This window comes from Opisthocomus hoazin, chromosome 3 (genome assembly GCF_030867145.1).
Source record: "Opisthocomus hoazin isolate bOpiHoa1 chromosome 3, bOpiHoa1.hap1, whole genome shotgun sequence".
NCBI lineage: Eukaryota > Metazoa > Chordata > Aves > Opisthocomiformes > Opisthocomidae > Opisthocomus > Opisthocomus hoazin.
The window spans coordinates 69,719,037-69,745,775 of NC_134416.1; the positions used below are offsets into that span (position 1 = coordinate 69,719,037).

A 26,739-nucleotide genomic window follows, 5' to 3' on the forward strand; every position below is an offset into this window, starting at 1 on the left:
TGCCCGGGCGAAGCAGGGGCGGCCTCGCCGCGCTGGGTTTCCCGGCCCGCTGCCCTCCTCCCCTCTCCGCGGTGGCCCCCTGAGGGCGATGCTCCCGCCCGCCGCCTCCTCCCCTGCCGCCGGGCGCTCGGTGGGCGCGGGCGGGCGGCTCCCGGCGGCTCTCGCGAGGTGAGGAGGCCGGGCCGGGGGCAGTCGCCGCCGCCTCAGCCGCCGGTGCCGGGCGGAGGGCAGCCGGGCGGCGCGGAGGGGCCGGCCGTGTGAGGGGGAAGGAGGGAGCGGGCGCGGGGGCCGCCGCGAGCCCGGCCCGCGCCTGCCGGCTGCCTGCGGGGCCGCCCCTCCCCTGGCAATGCCCCTCCTGGCGGCGCCGGCGGCCGAGGCCGTCATGTAGCGCGGGGGGAGCGGGCTCCGCGGGGCGGGAGAAGCCCCTTCCCTCGCCGCCTCCCTCGCTCCCTCCCTCCCTGCTCTCTCCGCCCGCCCGCCCGCGCTCGGCAGAGGCAGCGCACGCCAGCGAGCGGCGCAGGGCCGGCCCTCCCCCCCGCCCCGCCGGGTGCATGCCCGCCGCGCCGGGCCGAGGGACCGAGCGCCGCTGGAGCAGCCCCGCCGCCGGGCGACCGCGGGCGCCATGGCCGAGGAGAGCTCCGACGTCCCCAAGGAGTTGATCGGTAAGGGACCGGGCATGGCGGCGGGGACGGGGGCTGTGGAGCCGGGGGGAGCTCCGCGGAGCCGGCTGGGGGAGCCGAGGGGGTTCCGCGGGAGGTCGGGGCGGGGGGGCTGTGAGGAACCGGCGAGGCCGGGCCGCCGGCGCTTGGCCCCGCTGCTGCGGGCGGGGGCTGCGGGCCTGCGGCGGGGAGCGGGGAGGCGGCCGCGGGCAGGGGCTGCAGCCGCGTAACCGCCCGCGGGGAGGGCTCCGGCGGGGGGCTGCGGGGGGACTGCCCCGGCCCGCCCCAGCCCCCGCTCCGCCGCCCGGCCGGGGCAGCTCCGCCGAGCGCCTCAGGCTGGCGGCGCGGCCCGGGGCTCCGCGCTGCGGCTCTGGTCCGGGCTGCTGATTGCCCCCCCCCCGCTCCCCCTGGGCTCTCCGGGTGTGTGCACGAGGGCATCTGTAATTAAAGTTTCATGGCCGCACGCAACCCCCCGCGGTGCGCGGTACGCGCTTAGGGAATCGCGGGTGAGGACCCCGAAAATGGTGGCATCGCTGTCGGGGAGCTGTCGATGAGCGGGGTCGTTAGCGCGGGACGTCGGTCGCCGGTGTCGCCCGGGGGTACCAGGGCCGATGCTCGAGGCCTGGTCCTCTGCCACCTCGCTCAGGCCGAACTTCCTTTGGCTTTAGCTGCAGGTGTGCCCGTTGAAGGGAGATCTAAGGCCGACGTTAGGATAATTTGAAGTGCTGCCTGAATGACAGGCAGAAACAGGTTTGTCGGGCAACAAGGTACCTGTAGAGTGCAGCCCTTGGAAACCTCTGCTAGTTTATTTACACTGTTGCATTTCCTTCAGTTTCGTCACTCAGCGCTATTGGTGGGAACTGGTTTTAACGTTTACAAAATATTGGTAAAAATCAGGATGTAAAGTTGCAACTGTTGCAGACTTTTTTTCTGTATAGACAAGATAGCTCTATTTTGCGATCCTTTTAATGTGCAGACAGTGGGGTTAGCTCTAGTCTATAGCTTGCTGCTCAGAAGTGATGAGCTGGGAAGTGTGCTAGGAGTAGCTACGGTCAAAACCATGAACTTTTTCTTTTTTGAAATGGCCAGGCATGTCTGAGGTGTCAATACCTGGTACTACCCACTATGGATCTGCCCTGTATGCCGTGGGTGGGGTATAGTGCGTATTATGGGGAAGAGCAAAGCTGAGCATCTTCACACATCCCATCCTCTGGTGGCTTTGGACAATTTTAAGAATTACTCTCCCAGTCCTGGCGCCCGGCACCTGCCTTGCTTTGTCAAGGGCTCTTCTGGGGCATGTGGATCTGTTTATGGAGATTGGTTTGATTTCTAGCAGTATTTTGGTGTCTGCATGTTAAAATTTAATCTTTTAAATAGACTTCTTGTAGAAAGCCAGTGTTTTTTTAAGAACAGAATGAAAGGATGTGCCTTAACGCTTTGTGTTTGGAGTGTGGAGATTAAAATGGGGGTAGGAATGTTTGAGCTGCAGTTTTTGTTCTGTTACTCACTTCCTGTGCTACCTTTGTCGGGTCTCGGAGGTCATAGCATTCAAAAAAACCCTCTCTTGCTGCTGGCTTACCTGGACCCGCTCCTTCGAGGAGCGGGTGTCTGAAGGCAGGCCCTCTCAGTCTCCGCTGTTAAAAATGAATGACCACTTGCAAATATGAGCCTTGAAGTTGTGTGCTTCCATCTCTCAATCTGAAAAAACGCTTTGCAAGTCCACTTGCCGCCGATGTGTGAGGAAGTGTCCTCAGTCACATGGGGAACGTCTATGAAATCTGTATCTTAACTCTGCGAAGGAGCATTTCTAGCCCTTTCTGGCAGATGGAGCCTGGGAGGGAGCTGACATGCAGACACTCTGCGGAGGAGTCGCAGGTCCCTGGCCCTTTCTCTCCCTGTGTCTCGCTGACATACGAGCGCTGGAGCCGAGGGCCTGCAGTTGCTGCGGTGTGGGACAGTGAACGGAAGCTGGTCTCCCCGTGCCAGAGCCCCGGGAGGAACTCCCTCGCTAGTCGCAGGCACTTGGAGCTGTGTGTGGGAGAGGAGGAACCGAAAGGCAGAGGCTGGGGGTGGAGGTAGAGTAACAGGGACAGCAGCAATACCTTTCCTTCTGGAAGGAGATAGGACTCTATGGAAAAGGCTGTGCGGTCAGCTAGCTTCTGGGTTCCCAAGCAGGGACAGAAAGACCAGAATTAGGCATTGCCTGTAGGAGAGGAAGCCTTCAGAAAACAGTTCACATGGGGCTGGACTTTCCCCCCGGCTTGGCTTACCTGGCTGCTTGGGGACCTTGGGGCTGGCTCCTGACCAAGCGGTTGCCCGGGAGGCTGGCCATGCTGGCCGCTTGCCACGGGGCTGCCGCCGCCGAGAAGCTTTTGTTTCCTGATAGGAAAATTAAATTTCCTGGGGAAAACATGCCGATTCTGCAGAAAGAGATCTTTTCTGGTAGAGAGTCGCGCGATTCTGACTTGCACTCCCTCCTGCCCTGCAGGCAGAACGCCGTGGCCTGGGCTAAACGTCCGGGCTTAATAAACGGTGCATTGTTCACGCTATAGGCATTCTGACTGCTGGATGAAAATTGTGCAGACAGGTGCTATATGGAGCATTGTAATTAAAATCCTTAGGAGGAGCCCATTCTCTTCAATTTTTGCCTGTAAACTTTAGTGTGCAAGAGGGCAAAGTGTGCGTGGCTGGGGAGGGTGGAGACTTGCCTTTCACAGATGCCAGTTGTGGTGCTGGAAATAGGTTAATGTGTTTAAAAGATTTCTTTCTTATTCCTTTTCCTTTTCTGTGAGGGCTGGGGAGTGAAACTTAGGGAAGGTGCCAAGTTGGCTCTTCTAGGTGAACTGCTCTGTTTATCTCCGAACTTGCATCAGTGCCAGTAATTGTATAAGCTTTCTCCCACAGCTCCCTGTGTATATGTTCCCTTCAGGCCAGGGTGCAAACATTTAGGGGAAATGCTGGTTCATCTGGTACTTGGCAGAGACCGTGTGTACATGGGCATGCATATATGTATTAAGACATTATGGTGATTAATGTAACGCTGGTGTTGGCACCATGAGGTGGCTGCGCTGTCGTTGGGACTTGGACCCAGACCAGTGCTGCCTTCCATAGCATCCGCAGCAAAGCTGTCAGGTGTGAGCATCTGGAAGTCTGCTTGGTTTGCGTCGCAACTCAAATGCACAGAGTGCAAAATGCGCAGACACTTGCTTTCCCATTATCTGACCCATTTAACCTCCCTGATACTAACAACAACTAAAATTGGCTAAGGCTAAAATTTCTGCAATGCAAGAAGCTAATTTGCTTTAGCAAGCTTTTCAGGTACAAATAATAGCAAGTGAGGAATTTGCTGTATTTTGCTGTGTAGAGCTAAGCAGCGCTGGGGCTTGTCCCAGGGAATGCTTTTGATGTGTAAGTAGCACTGAAAAGAAACACCAAATTATGTTTAGAATCCTGGCATATGAAATCGATAATCCTATCATATAGTAGACATACTTTACTATGTAGATGACATATTTACAAAAGTTGTACTTGTGTTAGGTTGTGTTTAGTACTGGTGCATGTGCCTGAGACTTCCATGAGCGCAAGCAGTTGAACAACATAGCTCTGAGTCCTCCTGAAAACCTGACAGTGGTGTCTGCTTCCTTCTCATGTTGTCACTGAAGGTATTTAATTAAGGTATTTTCTTCTATTTCAGAAAGTGTCAGGGATGTTATTGGGAGGAAAATCAAAATTTCGGTCAAGAAGAAAGTAAAGCTGGAAACCAAGGGAGATAAAGTGGATAACAAAATATTGGTAAGTAGGATAGACTGACTCTGATTAAATTTGTGGAGGAAAAGCCAGTGTCTTCTCAGAAGGTATTAATTCTCATCTTGAAAGATTCCTTGAACTTTGTGTGTGCCATAAGATACGCATACCACTTATTTTCCTGCTTTCTTGCTAGCCTGCACAGCAAGTTGATGTGCGGGCATGCACATGTACATGCGTGTTTATCACTGGGTTATTATGCAGAGTTTGAGGTATTGTGTTGTGGACTGATGTTAAAGCAAGCTATTATTAGAAGCTGTTCTAAAATAATTTGCTGCCTTTGCTGGTTAGGTTTCCCGTTTACATCCGTAGTAATTTTGAGTTGAGAAGAAATGCAAAATGAAGCATATACGATTACTTATCTTTTGAGAATCTTCTGAAGCTGTTATGCAGTGAAGAGTAACAGTAAAAGTGGTGTGATTTTTGAACTCAGATGACTATTTGTACTTTTTAATATTCTCTGTTAAGTCACACATCTGCAATTTAAAAGAAATGCTTACTGTGTGGGATCCTCCATTGTCATTCCTAAAACTGTAGTGGAGGAGAGTGTCAAATTAATCTCACTTAGGTACGCTTTCCTGTTTTCTCAAGAACAGTTTTGCTGGCCTCTCTTGATAAGAAGAAAGTAGTGGTAATGAGCGGGTATGCTTGCGTACTGTCTTGAATATTTGGACATGCAAAAAGAGATGGAACTTTATTTCTTCATCCTTTTGATACTTCTTTATCAGGAGAACTAGAGTAACAAATACAAATAACTACAGTACTGCTATAATATTTTGCAAGATGTTTGAAATTTGGTGCTTTCTGTCAGTAAGAATGCTATTGCGTATTTGAAAATTTCATTGTCAAGACTGTTACAGATTTTAGGTACATTCCCCATGCAGATAGTCTATTTTGTCTTTAAAAACCGCAGGTTATTAATCAGTTCTGGTTTATCTTCGTAAAGCACATGTTGATTATTGCAGGTCAGTAAGACTGTTGATAATGGTCTGCTTTTCAGCAAGAGCAGCTGCTTAAGGAATTTGAAATATTTTCTGCATAATATCTACCCATGTTATATGTAGCTCCAAGGTTTAGAGTTCCTGTTTCCGTACTGGAAATAGGTTGCGTATGTGAATGGTGATTGATCGTCTCTAGTTGTTTGAAAGCCATGTTTATAGGGAAGGCTGACAGTTTCACTGAAGCAGTTACGCTTGATTAACCTTTTGACTTCTACAGAATCATTACTGTTATCAATAGTGAAATATACCGTGGAAATATGGAAGTGCTGAAATACTGTTCTGATCTGATGGGACCAAAAGAATGTCAAGCTTTGAATTGTCAGTGAAGTTTGAGGAATGTACTACTCAGCAGTAAAATGCCTAAATGTGGCGATTCAGATGTTTTTTCCTCTGCTGAGCTCTCAGGTGGGGGACTTTAACCTTTAATGACTGAAGAGATACTGAAAGGCAAGGAACCTACTTAAAGGGTTCACAAGTTAGCGAGCAGTTTTTGTGTGCGTGCATGTTATTTTCAGTGTGTAGGGTAAGTCTTTCAAGGGGATGAATTGCTGAAAGGGGTGATTATGTCTGGTAGAACCGTTTGTTCTTTGGGGCAAAAATGCAGAGGATTTATTTTGCAAAAAAAGAGAATGTTTTCATGGTTAGAGAAATTCACTGTTGACTTCTGGGACTGGATTTTGTGTTTTCTTCTGCCATGGAAGAAAACTGTCCTGTGTGAAGCTGTACAAATCACTAATGGCATTGTTTTACGATGTTTCTCTAATTACATGTGTGTATCTTTATTTTATGTGGAATTTTTTTCAGAAATGTTGAGTGTTGTCTGCTGTGGCAGAGGCCGCTGGAGACTGTGGTTCCTGTAGAGGATGCAGAGTTCTCTGAAGTGCAGAGTGCTCTGAGAAACACCACATGAGTGACACCTTAAGTTGGATACCTCAATTTAGTGGATACTTTTTGGCCTTGCTATGTCTACATGCTCTCGTTTCTTACCTGTGAATTAGAGGAGATATACCCTTCTCTCCTCAAAAGAGTGATGCTGAAGATAAATAACTTTGCTTCAGAAATATGTAAGTGCTTAATGCTAAACACCACAGGAAAGTTACCAACAAAATAAAAAATTTTTGTACTCCAAGCTGGGACTTAACAGTATTCAGTAAATAATGCATAAGGCTGCATTCTGACCAGCATGTGTAAAACTGAATGCTGAATTGCTATGCCTTGGGTGAGCGTGTCAAACTGAATGGTGAAAAGCAATTTAGTAATTAAAGACTATACCTTTACGTGCATGCACCAGAGGGCTCAAATATGATTGCATGGGCAACCTTCACGCCAGCGCTCCTGGACTCCTCAGAGCTTAGTTTTGAAATGTTAATGTTCTTCTGAGCAGTCTCTTGCGTGCGCGTATAGCAGTGAATTGTTTTGAGATGTTGTTTTAAATTTTATTAGTAGTTACACAGAATCACAGAATCACAGAATAGTAGGGGTTGGAAGGGACCTCTGTGGGTCATCTAGTCCAACCCCCCTGCCGAAGCAGGGTCACCTACAGCAGGCCGCACAGGACCCCGTCCAGGCGGATCTTGAATATCTCCAGAGAAGGAGACTCCACAACCTCCCTGGGCAGCCTGTTCCAGTGCTCCGTCACCCTCAGAGGGAAGAAGTTCCTCCTCATGTTCAGACGGAACTTCCTGTGCCTCACTTTGTGCCCATTGCCCCTTGTCCTGTCACTGGGCACCACTGGGTTGTTTGTTTACAAGCAAATTGGGTGTTGGGTGTTTACAAGCAAATTGGGTAGCATGCATTGGGTCCAGGACTTACTAAGGAGAAAATACCAATTGCGCTCAGTGTAGCTAACCCCAGAGCTGTGGTGGAATGTGCTTGAGGTTTTAGAGGAGTTTGATCGCAGAGGCTGGCACTGAGCCCTGGCACCCAAAGCTATGCTTTAATTAAATCATCTCTCATCCTTCCTTCCTAGGAAAATCCAGGAAAATCAGTACTGCTTTGAGAAACAGAGGTTATTTAAAAAGGATTGCACTTGGCAGGTAACTAACTATAGAAATACTTCACCTCTGGCTCTGTTGTTCACAGTGTATTCAAGGTGCAGAGTACTAGAATACGATAGAATCATCTACTTAAGTCACTCTGCTCAAGGAAATTCCTTTGATAATTAAGGTGGAAATTGGAATCTGAGAATAAAGAAAAAAACAGTGGAAAAAAAAAAAAAAAGTGTTGCTTGAAACAAAGTCCTTATGTTTGTGGTGAATTTGGTGGGTAAACTCCATGCTTGCCATAAGGTGCTTTAGGACCTCAGCTCTGGCTCCCAGAGTTTGGAAGTTATGATTGGTTTTTGATGTGGCAGATTTTTTTTTTTTTTTCTTTAGTCTACACAATGAGCTTGCTGCCTCAGTAATCTCAATTTGCAGTTATTTAGTTTTTTGATTAGTCATAATGATACAAGCCAGTAAACGTGGCGAGGTGCTGAACTGCCTCTGGTCTGCTGGTACCAGATCTAGGGCGTGGAGGCAGCAAACTGGTATCCAGTGCTGAAAAGCCAATAACCAGCTTGAATGGGCAGAAGATCAGCCCTTGAGTATTAGGGCCAAACCCCAGCCCTATCCGAGTCTGCTTTATACTCTGGCAGAGCAAAGCTGCCATTAGGGAGGGTGAGGAGACACCCAGGTGCAGAGGACACCCTGAAGGGTGAGGAGTCACCAAGCAGGAGCTGCCCCATGGGGTGAGGGGGGCAAGCGTGGGGAGAGCTCCCCAGTGGGGTGCAGGCCTACTGTGAGCCGGGCAGGACTGGGGCTGGTAGCTGGGGTCAGACATGCTCCCGTGATTGCCCTGGTGCCGAGGCAGACCCGAGGTCAAGCCAGAGAGCTGGGCCGATGCGGCAGGTTCGGCCAGAAAGATGGTTCTGTGGCACTGCTCCGGCTGGGGCTGCCTGCCGGAGCTCCAGAGCAGTGTGGGGAGCCCCAGTCAAGGCTTGTTGGGTTCCACCTGCACAGTGTCAGAGCTGGTCTCAGGTGCCAGTGGCCAGACTCTGGCAGAGCCCTTGGGCAGGCCACCCTAGCTGGCTCCAGGAGGCCCGCAGCCAGAGGCAGAGTGCGGCTGCAGCAGCGGACCCCGCTGTATTTGGCTTCAGTATGGTTCTCGCAACAGTAGTCCTTGTGTTGGGTTAAAAAGGATAAGGACGTTGCTATTTTGTGATCTGCTCGAGGGTTGCTTTGGTTTGGTGGGATTGTTTTGTTTAAACCTGATTTCTGAGGAGGGCGAGGTGGCAGGCATCTTGCTGAATGCTGTGTTCCTCCTCATGCTGACAACCTCCGACCTTCTTGGCTGGTTTCAGCTTAAGCTGATGGGTATGCAGAGGTCTCAGTTGTAATGATAATATTGTCAGGGTAGGGGGGTCAGACAGAAAAAGGGGAGAAACACTACACCTGCTCCCTCCCCTGAGGGCCACACGTTTTGGCACTGTGAGGGATCAGACAGAGTGCCTCATCCCTGAGAAAGATTTCAGGGTTTTGTCTTATTTTTCAACCCAGAGGCCTCAGTGATTAGGAAAACTGGGCATCTTAGTTTCAGTGTGTGTGGTGCTGCTTCTTCCGCCCTCCAAAATATGCAAGATATCTTTATAGTGTTTTCCTGAATATTTCCCATTGCAGTTTCATCTTTTCAGATTTATTGTAATTAGTAGCAATCATTGAGAAGATGAAATTATAATATAAAGGCAATATGTTAAATATCTGACCAGCTCATTATGAAATACAGGTGTTTTCAGGAGTGGTTCATGACAGGCCAGAATTCCAGGATTTCTCTTGCCTTTTTGTTTCTTTACTGTTGAGAAAAGAGAATACTCGTAGTCTAGTTGCCTTTGAGATTAGCTTTCCTTTCCGAAAGAATATGTTTTAGACATTAAAGATGAGGAGATATTGGCATCTCATACTTGCTGCAAATGACTGTGGTCTCTATATGGCTGGTCTGGGTTCTTGTTGCTTTGTTGTTGGGGGTGTTTTTTTTTTTGGTTGGTGTGTTTAGTGTTTGTTTTTTTGTGGTTTTTTTTTTTTAGGTTTTCAGAACCTTAAGGTCATAGAGTAGTGTGATGTGATGTAGTGACCATGAGCACTTTATTAGCAAATCCCACTGAGGAAATGCCATTACGCTGCTGCCCTAGCTCATTTAGTTCTCTTTGTTAAAATATCACAGTACTACTTCTGGAACTGGAACAGTTGCTTCAGCAGGTGGCTCTCCTTAAAATGTGCTGTATGCCCAACATGGATTTACTGGGAGTGATTTGTATGTCCTTGTCACTTTCTTTAGGACATATGTTTCCATGGGCTTTTAAAACAAAATGCTTCGTTGACTCATGTCAAATAAGTTTATATTTGTTCTGTGCACATGGTTTGAGATTTCACGTTCTGCTTCTAAAGACTTACTTACAAAGACTGAAATTCTATTTAAAAAAAAAATCTGTCTGTATTTACTTTTGAAGGAGCAGTTATGGCCATCTTGTATGCTCTGTGTGGCTGCTGAGTACTGCTCGAACAGTACTGACTGCACTGAAGCCGTTGAGAAAAGCGTGTGTGAGCTGCTGCGCCTGTTCAGCTCTAAGGATGGCAGTCTCCGGGTAGAGGCAGTAATATTTTGCACTGCCAAAACTATTTTGAGATTAAAAGCTCTGGCGCTGGTTTTCCATTGCTCATCTTTTTGTCTTGATCCATCCATGATATTCTGTTCAAATACAGATAAATTTCTCTATCTATCTAGGTGCAAATGTAGTGCCTTAAAAAATATGCACTTGTTTTAAATCACTAAGAGCATGAAGCTCACAGGGTTGTCCAAGGTTAGTTTTACATAAAATGTGTGCAATCTCGCACATTATATCATGACAGCTGGTGTGTGATACTAATGTTAAATATGGACATTCTTTTAAAATAACGGTGTTTCCTCTTGTCTGCCCAGAACATGGAGTGTTATGACATATCTCTCAAGTGTGTGTTTATGAAGACGAAAGGAAGTAGGTGTGGGTACATCCCTCATGTCAGGAAATCTAAATGGAGTGAGGTAGAGTAATCAAAAATACTTACATGTGAAAATGTATTTTAGTACATTTACAAAGTGTCTCTTAGAAGAAGGTTGAACTGTGGCCAATAAGATTGCTACAGAAAACTGAAATAACAAGGCTACTGCTGGAAAGAGAATTTATTAATCCAGTCATGCAGTTGTATATAGTCCTGAAATAGGAACTGTTTAAAAAAAAAAATTCACTTATGTGCAAGTTTTACTGAAATCTGTGTTTATGTTACACACTAATCTATAATGTTACTTTTTAGCAGGTGGGAAAATTTACAGATTTAACATTCTGATGCAGTGATGGCACACACAAATGCTGAAATCCTCTTTGTTGAGATGTTTCCAGTTCTAGGAGGGGAAACTGGCCATCAGTGGGATTAACCAAGCTGAGAGGCATGATTCCCTCTTCTTTGGGTTGGTGGCGTTGGGGACTGCTTTTCTTTCCTCAATTTCTACTTCCAGATCCTACTTTCAGTTTTCCTTTTCTTCTTCTCCTGCCTTATTTCTGTCTTCTGCCACGCTCAAAGCACCCATTGCAGACAGAAACCTTGTTTTGTGTTTAAATCGGTGTTCATGCACTTTTTAGCATAATAATAATACGAATAAACTCTGAGGTTCCTTTCCCTCAGGTTTGTCTGCGTTAAGGCTAAGATCTAATCTACTCACTCAATTAAATTGACCTTTGACCAAACTGAAACAGTTCTCTTGCTCTGGCTACCCAGGCAAAATGTAGATTTTTCTACAGTCCTGGTACTTCTGTGTCCTTTTGAGTGCAGCTCTGCCCAGAGCTGTATGTTTTCTTTGACAGTTGGTTGAAAGGTAGAAAATTTCTCACACCTGGAGAGTAAAATGTATTCTTGGCATGGTTTGGAAGGATAGTGTAGCCATTACATCAGAAGAGCAGCTTGCTTGGTGTCCCTTGCTTCAGTTTTGGGCAGCTGGTACACTAGGGAAAGGTAAGAAAAGGTAACTCGTCTCTCTGTGCCCTAAAGTACCTGCCTTTGTTCCGTCTCATGTACTTCGCATGTGCGCACCCACCTGTGGGAGTATATATCCTTATCTGTGTTCGGGGAGGAGGAAATGTAAACATTATCTCACTCTTGGTGGCTTCTGATTTTCTGTTCGCAGCTCTAACAGCTGTCTGGAAGGAGTGGTGGGAGGCAGGAATCCGCTATGGCTCTGAATGGTTCATGGGATCTTTCATTCTGCCGATTTTTCATAACCCAGTTAAAAAGACATTTTTTTTTTTCTGAACTGTCACACTCTCTTTCTGTTTCTTTTGCTGAATATATAATGTACCAAAGTGGTTTGCTAATGTACTTTTATTTCTAAAGGGCCTGATTCCCTGCCACCATTGTTTGTGAAATGGAGCCTTCCAAAGCAAGGATTTGCATTGAAAACTGTGCATAAAAGTGGCAGAAGACTGAACATTGCATGTAATTTCCCAAAAGCTGGAAATAAAAAATAGAAAATGAGCATTAGGGTCAACTTTTTGTCTCAGGCATTCTTCTCCACTGATGGCTTTTCTTTTTTTTTTTTTTTTTTACAAGAAAGAGAAGGCTTGGAAGGGAACAGAATATATGTTATTTGGTATATTAATATAAATGCAAAAACCTTGTCCATATTTGGGTGGTTTTTTTCTTTTCTTTTTTTCCCCTCACAGCTTGTTTTGTCTGCCTGAAGACACTTATTCTAAGAAGAGACTTCTCATGCAGGGAATGTGGTTCACTTTACTGTAAGTGCTGTGGAGGACGCAGTAAGCTTGAGAAAGGCCGCAAAGGCTGCTAATTGAAAAGTTAATGCAGCATACTGTGAAAAATGCTTCTTGCTGCTTAGAGCCCCTCTCTTCAACCATTGTTGTGGTGGAAAAATTGGTGAATGTCACTGATTTGTCTGATTATTAAAATATTTACTTGGGATCACCTACAATTCTGCTTCATTTTTTTTTTTTTTTCTCATGATGGTGGTAATTTAGTTCTGTGTAAAGTAATTACAGGCCCAGGATATAAAATTATTCTTTAAATATAACTGCTGCTAACTGTGCTACCATAGTCCCCAAGCTGATTTCTGCCCTTGTTCCTGTCTAATTTCCCTGTTCCTGAAACACCCACTCTGTGGCAACTCACAAGGTATGTCTTTTTGTTGATGATATCTTCTCTAATTTGTATGTTTAAGGTGACAAACCATTATGATGAAAATTTAACTGTAAGAGCCAGAGTCTGATAATCCAACACTCTTAAAACGGACCTAACCGAATTAATTGGCCTGCTGGGTGAGGGAAGAGCTACCCTGGCTTGGGGAGTTGGGGTTGCAGAATAAGGTCCAAATAGCCGCGGGATGTGATTTTAACGTTAGCAAAGAGAAACAAGTTTCTGCTGGTTGGCACAAAGTCTGGAGAAGAAGTTGCATCGCTGGTGGTGAGCATGGGAGAGGTTGCTGCCTGGCCCTGTGGGGACCAGGGCAGCGGCTTCTGGAAGCGCGATGGATAGGTGGGGTTTTAGAAAAGGCAAAGCCTTCCCCCCTCGACCGAAGAGTATTTGCTCATTGTTATATTAGTGTCACTCTTCAGGGGGCTTTGCAAATGAATCCTGACAGCACTCACCCTTCTGAAGAAGTACAAATTAAAAGGGTCCACGTGTCCTGTGTGGCTAATGCAAAGGTACCTGCAGGATAGAAACTGTGAGTAAGCAAGGAGTAGCTCTTACTTGGACAGGTTATGTTTCTGGATCTTCTTTGCAAAGTGACCTTTTTTTGGAAAAAAAAAAAAAAAGACTTGAGGACTGGGCTCGTGGGTGCTGGATGTTGTGTAGCTTATTCCCTTCGCTGACAAGTGGCATTTGTGTCCCCACGTACAGTGGGAAGGCCTGCGTGACAGCAGGATGGGCTTCAGAAAGCATGTGTGGGGGAATGTAAAGCAGAAGGGGAGACGCTGGGATTATATTTCCTTTAGGATTTCTGTCCTGCATCGCTTTTTCAAGCAGTGCTTGTTTCTGTGCTTTTTAGGTAGGTCGATAGCTAGGTTTAAATTTCCCCCTTCTCTGCAGTTCCAGCGGTGTCTAGCAGCGTGCTGCCTGCCAGGTGGGCAGCGGTGGGGCTGGGGTGTCTGGAAGTATGCTTATTAGCTCCAGGGCTCAGGAGGCTGAGGTCACTCGGAGAAGCCGTTTCCATTCTGTGCTCCTGAGTGCTTGAAAGTTGCTTGTCAGAGGCACGTCTTTGTGGAGTAAGCACTTCAGGTACATGTCTCTTTCTCTGAACACATCCTTGGTTCTCCGATTGAATAGCAATCCTCCCTTGTACCTAAAACTTTGACAAACCACTCCTTTGTAGAGCTTTGTGAAATTTTGAGAGTTTTGGCTAAGTTATCACTACCCACTTGTTCTTGGGACCTGGGAGGAAACCAAAAAGGCGATAGAGCTGCTGCAGAGCAGTTTCTACTCGGATCTGATCAGGGGCAGTGAATGGCTGTTGACCCTGATCTGAATTGGGAGACAGGGCACTGCTGTGTTTGTTCAGGGTCGACCTTTGAATGAAAAGGCTTCTCCCTCTCTGCCTTCAAGGCCATTAGCAGGACCGAAACTATTCATACAAAACTATTGATAAAGGGGAAGCCTTTCAGAGGCTCATCTCTTAACAAACACTTGAGCCTGGTGCTTGAGAATGATACCGTCTTACAGCCCTGCATGTGAGCCTCTACTCCGGTGCAGAGCTTGAGGGGCCTTCGCTCTGGGGCGGTGAAGGTAGGTCAGTGCAGATGTCTGGATTTTTAGTGCAGCCGACTTCAACTGTAGGTCTTCTCTTCTGGTGTCTACGATGCTGCCAGTAAGTATTTGAAGAAATGCTAGCTTTGTTAGGTACTGATGCATTGATGAGTACTAATTTCTGCTGTCCTGGTAAGCTTATTCATATGAGAAATCTGAAATAGGTTTTTTATCTTTAACAAGTGTAACATGGAAAATGTATTTTAAATGTAACGAGCAGTTTTCTTGACTGTGTCACTGTTAACATTTGCACCTTGCAAATGTCAGAAAAGGCCAGTGTTTTGGCTTTGGACTTTCTGTTCTCTCATCCCAAGGTGCATTTGTTGTGAAGCAGATCAGTGTACGCTGTGTACACTTGTTGCATACACTGTGGGTATCTTTATGCTCCCTTTCTTATCTTTCCATCTGCCTGTCTGCTCTCCTGACATCATCTGTGCTTCAGCAAGTCCTTGGAAACTTTCCTATGTGTAATTACTGTCAGAACTTGGGTTTACTTTTTAGTCTACCCCTTCTCTTACACTAGTATCCCAATTTTCCCAACAGTGTATTCCTCCACTTCTGATTCCTTTCCTTATAGAGATAGTACAAACATCCCCAAAGACCTTAGTATCCCCACAGGTAAGGGGATGATGGACAGAACATAATGTTACTGTGCTAAAAAATATTAATGGCTGCCATATATTTCTTCTTTGTTCTTTATATAATTGTACCTGATCCTGCTAGCCAAGTTCTCTGGTTCCTTGTTCTCCGATTCATCAATCTGTGCTAGGTTTATGTTGTTTGTGTCACAGAAGCAGTTTGGTTCATGCCGGGCATTATGGGGCTGTTAGCATAACTGGGCTCTAGGTTGTTTCCACCTTTGCCAAAGCAGCTTTCTTAGGTTATAAAAAAAAAACCTCAAAATGCTGTTAGCATCTCAAGAGAGTACTGTATAAATTATGGTTGCCCTGAGGGGAAGCAGGATAGTGTGATGGGCACAACTTACCTCTGGCATTGCTCTCTCCATCCGTCTAGGTAGAGGAGCTGTTGGGTCGGAAAACATAAAAAAGTAGAACAAAAACAACAAAAAAAGACCTGTGCCATAGCATGGGAATTTAAATGCAATTAGCTGATGTGGATAGTGCCAGAGCAGTCTAAAATGCTGTAAAAAACTTTTAGAAGTGTTTAGTCTGTGAATACAGTGCTGAGTTGCCCAGTTTTTACAGTTTTCTCTTTGCTTTGGGAAGACATTTTCTAAGAGATTTGACTCTGCAGATGAATTTTAAAAAGGATTTCACAGCTGCTTTTCTACCATTTACTTGCTTAGCTACAACATGTAGGCAAACTGCAGGAGAAGCTGAACTCTTCCTTCTGAGACTTCTATGTAGGTGCATCAGCGAAAGCTCGGAGAAGCTGGTTTTCTGGAGAAGAGTGTGTTTTCAGTCTTTAGCCAAATGCAAGGGGAAGTCTTCAGGAGCAGCCTAATACAGCAGGGATGTATGTTATGTTTCAGTTGTAAACCGTTACTGGTTTTTTGCCTTCACTGAATACTACTGAAAATGGTAAGATGTGCAGGTCTCAACTCTTAGAAGCTGCATATTCAAGTTAGAAAGGTTTTAGGTGGTTGCAGGATTAATGCTGACACTGATAACACATTGCCTTTTTGCCCTCTCATTCACAGAACCACAGAATGGTAGGGGTTGGAAGGGACCTCTGTGGGTCCTCTAGTCCAACCCCCCTGCCGAAGCAGGGTCACCTACAGCAGGCTGCACAGGACCTTGTCCAGGTGGGTCTTGAATATCTCCAGAGAAGGAGACTCCACAACCTCCCTGGGCAACCTGTTCTTGGCTGGCAAAGATTTTATTTAACTTAACAAATGCTTATTGTGAGCCTTAGAAATGTATTTTTTGCTTGCTAAATATTTTGAAAACATTGTGGCAAAAAATACAAAACTTAAAGATGAGTTAGTTTTGTGTGATATTTCCAGTGTCATGCTATCTTCTTGAAGTATTTCCTGTAACAGTGTTAGATGGATCTGCTGTTCATATATGCGTGAAATTGTGTGAAATTAAAATCCTGCAGGTTTTTGTATGGTATTAATTTGTCACAATGTAGCCTTAATGCAATTTTAGTAGGTCTTTGTTCAGCCTGAGTGGTTAAGTCCGCCCAAAATAAATTATTCTTCTATTTTATTTTTTCCATTTTTTCTGTGGTTTTTTTTTTTTTTTTTTTTTTTTTCTATTCTTATCTTTCGTTGTTTATTTTGGAATACTCTTTATGTTGTTTTTCCTTTTTGGAGGGTCTGTTTACTCTCACAGTAAAGAAAATATTGCAGATAATTGTTTGAAATCAAGGCTGGCCTTAAGGACGTATGCATAATTGAAGGAATCATTGACAAGTCAGCTTCTCGGCCTCCCCTTTCACCGCTGTAACTGCTCTGGTCTTCCGTTCCTCTCCGGGATGTGATTCCTGCAGTGCTGATGGTGCCTCTTCCTTCTGCCACGACCAGCACCGAGCTTCCGTGGAAGGGGTGGGCGACCTGTGCCTGACAGAGAGCAATGGGGAGCTCCTGTCCTCGGCCTTCCCAGTCACTGCTGCCTCCTCAGGAGTCAGAGCTGCCTGCTGCCACTGTCCGCCGGCTCGGAGTAAAGGTGGTGTAGTGTCAGGGTAGCTTACGTCCCGATGAGAGGAGGAATGCTGTTGTGCTTGTGCCTTGAGATGCACTGCAAAGAGAGCTTTACTGTGGAGTAGCCCGTGCGTCGCAAGTTCACGGCGTGGCTGTTCCGTGTATAACCTTGTTCATGTGCCAGAACCCCAGGGAGATGGAAGAGGCTGGGCTACGCTGGAGGAGGAGGTGTCTCTGCTTGCACAACTCTGTCTGTAATGCTAGACCTGTCTCTTGCCAGACGCACGAATCTGCATGGCGCTGCTTGGCTTTGGAACGTGACGGGAGGAAGGGGTTCACGAGCTGTTCCGCTTCTTTCAGTGCACCCAAGAACGAGAGTGAGGGAGTTGTATCGGAGGGACTGCTTGCTCTCACCAGCCATTTCACCGTACATATTCTGAGAGGGGCCAGCCTCAGAAATGTTTTCCCAAGTCATCTTCACCTGATAATTTTTTAGTTTTGTTGATAATACTTCTAAAAAAACCTCAGCTTGTGCAAAAAGGGGATATATAGCCTGACAGAACAGGCAAAAAGAAGGAGTAGCTTTCTCCACCTCCCTGTGTCACTGTTTCTGAGGTGGTAACAGCAGCTTTTCATGGAACGTAAAGAGGAAGAGCTGGCAGAGACATGAGACTCTCAGTCAGAAGCCTGGCAGGAATTAAGCAAGCTGTCTTAGTTGTTCTTGTATTTTTGTGTTCTCTTGAAGTGTTTTTTCCATGGACCCAGCAAAGGGACTGGTTATAAACACTACACCAATCTCAGTGGGCTTTAGTTCTTGGTAAAGTGATTTGAGATCTTTTGTTAAAAAGTGCTATTTTCAAATATTTATTTTGCCATTGCCATTACCTTTGAAAGAAAAGTTGTTGTAGTATCACAGATTGCATAGGTTTTACTTCTGTAAGAATGCCCTTGTGGTAAATGCAGCAAATCGACAGAGGATTGCAGAATTGTTTTAAAATGCATGAGAGACTTGCTACAGTGCATGGACATTGCTCCCCTCTCCCTCAAAACTGTGTTTCAAGCTGTGTATTAGCCTTGAGGTCCAGTTCTCTGAATTAAGAGTTAATATAATAAAACATGCTGAGGAAATCCTTAAACACGTAGGGTCCAGATGCATCCTTGGGAAGCCATCCGAGTTTAGTACAGTGTGGTTCTTGCCACCTAGTATGTTGAAGGAGACTGAGTAAGTTAGGTAATTGACTTTACGTTCACGAATATCGGATGACCCTCACCTGGGGAGCAGAAAGGTTTTCATAATTGACCTTTGTATAATCTGATGGCATTGCCTAAGAGAACAAACAAAAAAATATGTGGTCAGGTGGAATTTGTCTTGCCACGTCATTTAAACTTAGGTGGTAGAAATCCATTAAACACCAATCTGTTAGTTTTTAGGCTTTCTGAATAGCCTGTCTGTTCACTTATGTTGAGCTGTATCTGCCTAAGACATAACCAAAACCTTATATTGGTGTCTTAGCTGTAATCTCTTGTTGTCTAAGTATAGAGCACTCCCAGGTGGCTTTTGGACCCTGCACATGCAGGGTGAGGCATGGATTGGATTGCCCTGTTCAGAGTTTCTTGCACAGCCTGAGGATTAGTGGATCTGTCGGTGCATGGTGGAGCCAGGCCAGTTGGACTAGGCGTTTGGTTAATGCTTAGGGCGTTGTGGATGCACTGACATTATTTAGTATCTGGGTCACAGTAGCCTTCAGCAGTAACATTAAGCTGCTACTTTAAGAAAAATGCTCCTTTTCTAAATTTTTGTTTTTGTTTTTTTTTAATTCCCCTGTAATGGAAAAATCTGTCCTGAGCTGATTTTAGCATTACATGCAGGTAAAAATTCTGAGCGGTTTGCAGTTATCGCTATACCACTCATGGTGTGCTAAGGTTACTTTCAAGCATCTCTAATGGGTATATTGATGTTTTACCTCTCCTGTAGGCAGAGTTCATGCGTCAAATTAATGTTGAGCTTTTAAGTGTGTTTAATAATCATCCCTCCCATCAAAGTATACCAGTGCATATAATATTGCAGATACTGATGCTTTAGATAGGTCTGACTTAGAGCCAGTTTGTTATATATTACCTAATATTGTACATAGATTATATGCATTTCAAAGATTATTACGTGATAGTCTTATTTTAAGGTCAATATAGTAACTGAAATAAGAGGCAATAAAATCAAACCTTCTGAGCCCAGCATGCTGCCTCTTGCATCAAGATGATGTTCAGTTGCTAAATGTGTTTTCCTCAGACAGGGAGGGTGTCTGCAGATTCTGTAATGCCCATTTGTTTCAGCCTGAGCACACTCCTCTGTCGACACTTGCTATGAAATACCATAGCCTGGTTCACCTTCTGTGCTGCTGAGTTCTTACAGCTTTATCTGCTTTGTTATTCATTATTAAACGCATGCTTTCTGCTTGACAAGTGCTATAAAATCCCTTTCACTGTGGCTGAACCCAAGAACCTCCACTGAGAGTCTAGAAGGGTTATTAATTTTTTTTTGTTGTTAATGCAAATACTGTGTATTTCTGCTTTCCACTGAAGTGCTCTTCAGACCAGACTACTTAACAGGCTGGTAGACTCTGTCTGTCCCGTTCTTTAAGCTGTGGAGTCATGTAAAAATGAAGTGGTGGGTTTTTCCAGATTTCTATTGAAAACCGAAACGAAACTATCTCGTGTGTTTGAAAATGTTCCTAGAGGTATGATAATATATTAGGTCTACATAAAAATGAATGTTCATACTATGCAGTGTGTGTGTTACTGTATGTGCTTCTGTATTAATGTAGCTTGTATGCAGACCCCATTAAGAACTCATGCACAACAGAAAACTGAAGGGCATGCTTTTCTGACATGAGTTACAGGGATTCAAACTTTCTGAAGTTTTAATTTTAAAGTAACTCAGCTTAGACATCCAGTGCTAAAGGTTTTTTTAATTTATTTTAAGTTTCATGATCATTTGAGTACAACAAACAAATCATGGCTTTGGGTTTCCTTACTGAGCTCAGTCTTGTGTAAGCACTGGCTTGTCTTTCAGTTTTTGGTAAGCATGTTCTGACTTGGTTTGATTATATTATATTTTATTTATCCTTCCTTAGAAGAGCATTCCAGTATTTGGGAGCTATAAACATACCTGATACTAATCCAGGACACCAGCTTTTCCTTTAAATGGAGAACTGAGTTAATGACTAGATCTTGGTTTGATCAAAAGGTATCTTTCCAAATACAGGCTTTTTGGTTCTGGTTCTTCTTAGAAAATATAGTCACCGTACATTTTCACTCAGTTTTCACCTGTGTGTTTGCTTTGGAAAAAAAAAAAAAATTGAGAGCAGAAGGTGCTGCTTTTTTTTTTTTTTTTTTTGTTTGTTTGTTTGTTTGTTTTGTTTTGTAAGATTCACCTGGGTCAAGAGAGGTAGCCTCAAGGACTTCCGATATGGCTGGGTGTAACACCAACAGTGACCTGGGACAGCAGTTTTGCTGTCAAGATAGCGAACAGTGGAAAAGACAACTCTTACCCTAGAAAAGAACAAAGAAGCAGATGGGAGGCTGTCTGAAGAATATCTCAAAGAAAGGCCAGGGTAAGGGAGATCAAGGCCAGAGGAACTGCTTAGACTGAGTGATTCTCCCTCTTGCTCTCTGTGCTTGACAGACATAGCTGTGAACCTTGTCCTCCTGCACACAGCAGAAGGCCTGGAAGGAAAGGCATATTTTTTTCTCAGAGGAGCGATCAACTAGTGTTTATCTAATTGAGCGAACAGAAGCTGAAAAGAAAGCGGTGGAGCTCAAGTGGCTTTGGGGAACTTGGTCAGTCTACCTGCTATGTGTGCTTATGGCCATTATTAGTAAAGAAGTACAAGGAATTGAGCCTTCCCATGCCTCAAACTCTTGAGTTTTATGGATTCTCAACTGTGATCACCTTAGCTGTTCCATAGCTTCACTCTTATCTGGCCAAGGGGCAGTTGTAGGTCTGTCCCAAGCCCCGTAGCTGTTGAAATGGCTGCGGAGTAGGCCATGAGCGAGTGGTGTGCAAATCTCGAAATGCTGTAAGCTGAGCTGGGCACCAGAAACCTGTCTCTTCGGACTGGTAGGCTCTTGGTTCCCCACCCAGTGTTGAAAAGGTGGGACAATTCCTCTGGGTTGTAATCTCTCCTCAGAGGAGAGATGCTGGATTCCAGGATAAGTGTGCAGCTGAGGACTCTGACGCTTGGTAGACGTGTAGTCAACACTTGTTTAGCATCAAATGTACCATTACTTCTTTCTACTCAGGAACGCTGTTTCAGTGCCATAAGTGTGATTATCAGGTACAAGCTGTTCCTTTTCAGTAACACTGGATCTGCTGAAAGGCTTAATTTCCAAGGCATAGGATCAAACTTTCCCTTTTGTTTTAGTGCTGCAAAACCCATGGAAGTTGTGGGAGTGCTAATCGGAACCAAGTGTGTCATCTGCAAATAATAAATAATTGGATAAATTTGTATCCTTACCTTCTCTGTTTGGTTATGTGTTTACAAAAATACCATGGTGTTTGTTTTCTAGATGGGTTTAACATTGCTTCTGTAGAAATCTCAGACAGATGTGCGGAGCCTGCTGTGGCTTGAGTCTGGCTTATTGGGTATTTGTTTGAGCGTTATTTCCACACCCAAACTTGTGGATGCTGGAAGCATTTCTGATGTGAATATTAATGTTTGTCTCCTGTGAAGACTCATAGGGGTGAAGCCCCGCTGTCATTTCTGTGGGTGCTTTTTCAGTAAACTTTCTCAAACACTTGTGGAAGGAGCGAGTGCTCACATGGGAGAATGCTAGCCTACAGCTGTTGGTGCTTGCTGAGAACGGTGTGTGGTTGTTGGTTTAGCCTTGCTCTCTAAAAACAGTGTTTTACTGAGATTTCTACTGCTTTTCTTCTGTTCTTTCTGCCTTTTGTTGTTTTCTGGGAATCATTGTGAACAAATCTAAACTTGAAAATAAAACTTTTTTGATGCTTCTGATGCCTGAACACATAAAGTTATATCAGAGTGCAGAAGGATGACATTAAGTCTAAATTGCACTGCATTTTAGTTGTTGTGTTTATGGGTGAAGAGTTAGAAAGCAGGGACATGTCACGCAAGCATTTATAATGGCAGTTTCTACTGACAGAAAGCCAGAAGGAAAATCTGTTACCTCAGGTCATATTGACAGTCGTGTCTGCTGTCACACTCGTTTCTTTAGATTTAATGGTAATAAAAATTCCTTATCGTAAGCTCTGAGCTGTATATCAATAACTGAGTGAATAAGTATGTTTATTTAATAGCATTAAATACTTAGGTGCAGATGTATAAAAACTTCTAACCAGCAGCATCCAATAATCAAGTGGGGTTGTCAAGTTACTGTAGCCATCACATAAATCATCTTACACCTATTCATGCTGAGCACGTATGATGGGTCTTCCCCTGCATCCCCAAACCAAGACAAATCAAATCAATGGGGGTTTTTTCCCCCTGCCAGATTCATAAGGTGATTATTTGCATGGAGTGAGGGGGATGGTTTAGTGACAAGAGGATAACATCTTGAATCCTGGAGTCATAAATGATATTAGGACCTTTCAGCAGCTGTCTGTTCTCCTAAGAAGGCAGACTCTTTTGGAAAGGCTCCACTTTGCAGCTGGGAAAACACATATGAAGCAAAAATGCAGTTTGAGCTGGGCTTGACAAACCAACTCTTTTTTAAAAAAAGATTTTTCTTCCAACATCATCTCTCTGGTCTGAGCGTGTAAGTGCTTGCTTTGTAGTTGTGGTGCTTCCCAGTTTGTCCTTCCGCAGTGAATTCTATGCGATAAGCTCTGCTGGACAAGTGTTGTCTTTGCAGGGGGACTTAGTGTCCTTGAACTGTATGATAAGCTGTGATATCCTGGGAATTTCAAGGCAGACATAGCCACTCACTTGGACAAATAAATAGCAATCTATAGTTAAAATAAATTCTCTCCTGCACTAATTTAGGCTATTACTCTATTTTCAGAATGCTCATATTTTTTATGAGATCTCTATAATCTGCTTGCACATTATAGCAAACTAATTATATTGCAATATATTTGTTATTTAAGGGAAGACCAGCCAGAAAGGAATCGTCTTAGAGTCTGTGTCTCTAGGGAATATCACCTGTAACTGAGGTGTAAAAGTCTTCCCTGAAGTGAAACTCCATGCACGCAGATTTATTGTTAGTAAGTAGGGGGAAAAAACATATTGCGAGGCAACACGAGCATTTAACAGATTTTAATAAATACACAGTGTGCAAGAACAAGAAAAAAATATTTATAGTATTACAGGTCTGCTAATTTTCCAAATGACCTTGAAAATATGCAAGTGCAGCTGTTCTTGTTAAGTTGATGTGAAAAGATGCTTCTTAAGAAAAATGTAAGTCTGGTGGGGGCTGGGTCAGATCCTTGCAAGTAAAAATCTTGCAGATAGAGACTGGTGACGTTAGCATCTGGTTTGACTGAGTTGGAAAGATCTACAGATTTGAGGCAGGCTTTAGGAAGTTGTGTTAGGATTTGGGAACCATCCCTGAGTATTTATGTAGTTTTGACTGATCAGACTGGGAACGGGCTATCTTTGCCAAGAAACTAGCTTGAAAGCGATGGTGCAGCTTTCAAAGAAGAGCTATTGCGCTCTCGTAGTTAAGTGGTGGATAAGAGCTGCTTAAATTGCTGGAGAAACTGGAGGTTTTCTAACTTAGGCCCAGTTAGGTTTTGGGATTGATTTCTGAAATGCAAGAGGTCTAGGATGGAGATTACCAACTTGATTTGTGTAATTCAGTAGAAAGAAAAGACAATATTTACATGGCCAGGGTAGTCTTTGCCAAGGGGTGAGAATGTAGAAGGGCCATGTTGAATGATCTGCAGGTGTTTAATTTCTTTGCACTTCTCAGTTGTCTGTGTGTGCACTGAATAAACTGACTGACCTTGAATCTTCATGATCTTGTAAGAAAAGGTTGTTCAGTTCGGACTTGTTGAATGCTGGACAGGATTAAAGTTTGACTTGCCATGGAAACTTCCCTTATACAGAGGAATATGTAGTATAATCCTTTCTCTAGAAGTTAATTTGTTTCCATTTAAAAGGTCATTAGTATTTAAAAAATGTGTTTGAAAAGTTGTTTTCTACTAACTTTGAGAAGTCATATGCTGTCAGAATTTTTCTACTGAACTACATGAGTGATTCAACCAAATTCCCTGGGCTCTGTGACAGTTTTATCTTTTTGGTGAAGAAGCTGCTTCACTCGCTTTGTTTTTCTCTGTAGAGAAGTCCACTGATCCCTTGAAAACTTGATAAAACAGTTGTTACATTTTGTTGTGTGAAGAACTATTTCCTTTCTGCTTTTCATCTTCTGAATGCTCCGTCCCTTCAAGCAAGGTATTGCACTCAGGTTTGTAATTCATGGGGTGCTTTATCAAGAGATATCATGTGGATAGTTGTATGACTGTGAAGGAGCGGCCCAATGTCAAAGCCATGCTTGGCTTTTGTGGCTTTTCTCTTGCCCGTGTTTAAAAAAAATAAAAAGTTCCAATTTCTTTGTAATCTCCCCGCTGCTGATGAGAGAGGGAGCAGCAACAACCTACGGATGTTTTGGAAGAATAAACCCATAGCAGTAAGTTTGAACTCTCTCCCTGCCCTGGAATTTCCTTTGTTACTTGTTTGTGCTAGCTGTAGGTGAGACACCAAGCTCTCCATGGTGGGTTTTCATATTTCCTTGGAGGCTGGAGAAGAGCAGGGGGAAAGGCTTTCCAGCTAGGGAGCAACTGCCCATTCCTGTGGTCCGCCGTGTTTTCTGGAGCGAGCTGTGCGATGGGCAGGGTGTCAGACAGCGAGGAAGCTGAGCAGGCTCTGGCTGCTGCAGGGCAGCTTCACCCGTCAGTGCAGGCAGAAGCCAGGTATCCACTCAAAGCGTGGTGGAACAGCCCTTGCAAGCTGTAGCTACCGGGCTTCACAGTCCTGAGAAGGAAGAAGCAGATGGAAATGTTCAAGTGCATTTCCTCCCTCCCCTTCTCTGCCTCTTGGAGCTTTTATTTCAGTCAGCGATGGAGATCTGTGCTCTGCGTTTTGAATGAACGGCTTACGCTGCTGCGCTGGTGTTAAGCACTTAATGAGCCTCATTTCTCAAAGATCTTGCAGCCTGCCTCAGTTAACCCAGCTGCTTTTTTTAGGAGTACTTGTTTTGGCAGAGACTTTTCTGTGTGTGAAGAAAGCACAAATAAACCGTTGTGCAATTTGCAATTAAAAATGAGGTTGTAGGGAATGGGAGGTTTTTAAACTAGGAGATCAGAGTCTGCAGAGCCAAGTAAAACAATTTCTCAGCATCACTTTGTAGACCCTTGTCTCAACAAGACCTGTGTGTCTGCATTGCCTGCTGAAGAGAGTGGAAATGCAAGTCTATGCTGGGTGAGCCCTGCAGTGCTTGTCAGGATCGGGCCCTGGCAAAGGGATGTGGAAGTAACCTGGGAGGAACAGGAATCGAGTTTTTGTCTGTTTGTTTGTTTTCCCGCCTCTCCAAGGGATAATTGCAGTGTGGCGAAATTCTGCAGAGTGTGTGCAATGATAGTGGTCAGGATTATTGTGGTTAAACTAGTGAAACTAGCAACTGGGAAAGTGTGTACTTTCAAGGAGTGTTTGAAAGGATACAAATACGTAAATCTAGAGCTGGTCCACAGCTATGGAGTTGTTTCAATCCATAAACACGAGTGGTTAGCCGTAAGAATAGCTGTGCTAAGGTTTAAGCTTATGCTAAACTCACATTTCTGTACAGATTAGGTTAGCTTTGAGCAGGAGTATTTTGATCTGATGTAAATTTTATTTGGGATGGAAGGGGAGAAGGGCTGTTGCCTGGGTAATTACATCACATCAGCAGTTCCAGTGATGGCTTGGTGTTGGCTAAAATTCTAATTATAAATGAGGCTTTAAAGATGGTCCTGTAATTTTCTTCTTGCTTTCATATAGGGGTCTTGAACAGCTGTCTCCTGGGTGTGCTGCTTTACAAATTTTTTACCTTTTAGAAGTACCTGGAATACCAAAGCAGGCATAACTACACAGGTTAAAAATGTCAGTTGTGGGTTACACAAACAATTGCCTGAATTGCTGGAGTTCAGATGTCCGGCATATTTGCTGCAGCTGGTGTTTGCCTGCGTGCCTGCCCTTACTCTGTGGGAAGTCCTGGGCAGCCTACCCGCTCTGGTGTGGTGGCCAGCTTTCCACATGTGCGGCCATGCTGCTGAGTAAGGAGCGTGCTCAGGTGTTTTAACCTGAAATCTCCTCCTTACTTAAGAGAGCACAGCTCAGTTCTTTGCTAGTCATCTGGGCAAGACAGAACCCGCTGCATGTTTAGCTGGCTAAAAGCAACGGGTTTGTTATTTGAGCTAGTTAAGTCATCGGAGAACAACTCTGAAAGGGGTGGAGTGAATCATTCTCTGGGGGCAGAGAGGGACCAAAGGGGCACCTAGACTTCAGCTTAGGCTAAATGCCTGTCTTTTCGATGGCTCAAGTTAAAATGATTTTTCGCCTTGCTTCTCTGCGCTTGGTTTTCGTGTTAGTGGAATGGAAGAGTGGCTTGGTGCTGCCTCACACAATAACTGTCCTTTTGCCTGGATGGTGTATCCCGCTGGCACGCAGGGTCTCTGCACTGTGATGGGTTTCCACGAATGCGTGGTGCTTGGTCATGCTGTTGACATCTCCATTTCTCTTGCTGTGGCATGCTGTAATTGTGGCTTCTGGTCTTCTGCTGAAGCCTGTAATGGTGTCTGGGGACGCCTTCTGTGGGCTGTGGCAATGCATTTAGCAGATGTTTTGTGGAGTCTG

General features: G+C 44.7%; 1 protein-coding gene across 4 annotated transcripts in view; it reads left to right on the plus strand.

Annotated features, from left to right (window-relative positions):
• Positions 1-534: 534 nt before the first annotated feature.
• The window catches only part of CARMIL1 (capping protein regulator and myosin 1 linker 1), a 200,105-nt gene continuing 173,900 nt past the window's right edge, over positions 535-26,739 (plus strand). For all 4 annotated transcript variants that reach the window (XM_075416603.1, XM_075416605.1, XM_075416604.1 and 1 more), the window contains exons 1-2: positions 535-662; positions 4,354-4,451. In XM_075416603.1, the coding sequence (XP_075272718.1) occupies positions 623-662; positions 4,354-4,451 (138 nt within the window). In that variant the 5' untranslated portion in view covers positions 535-622. The remainder of the gene's footprint in view (positions 663-4,353; positions 4,452-26,739) is intronic.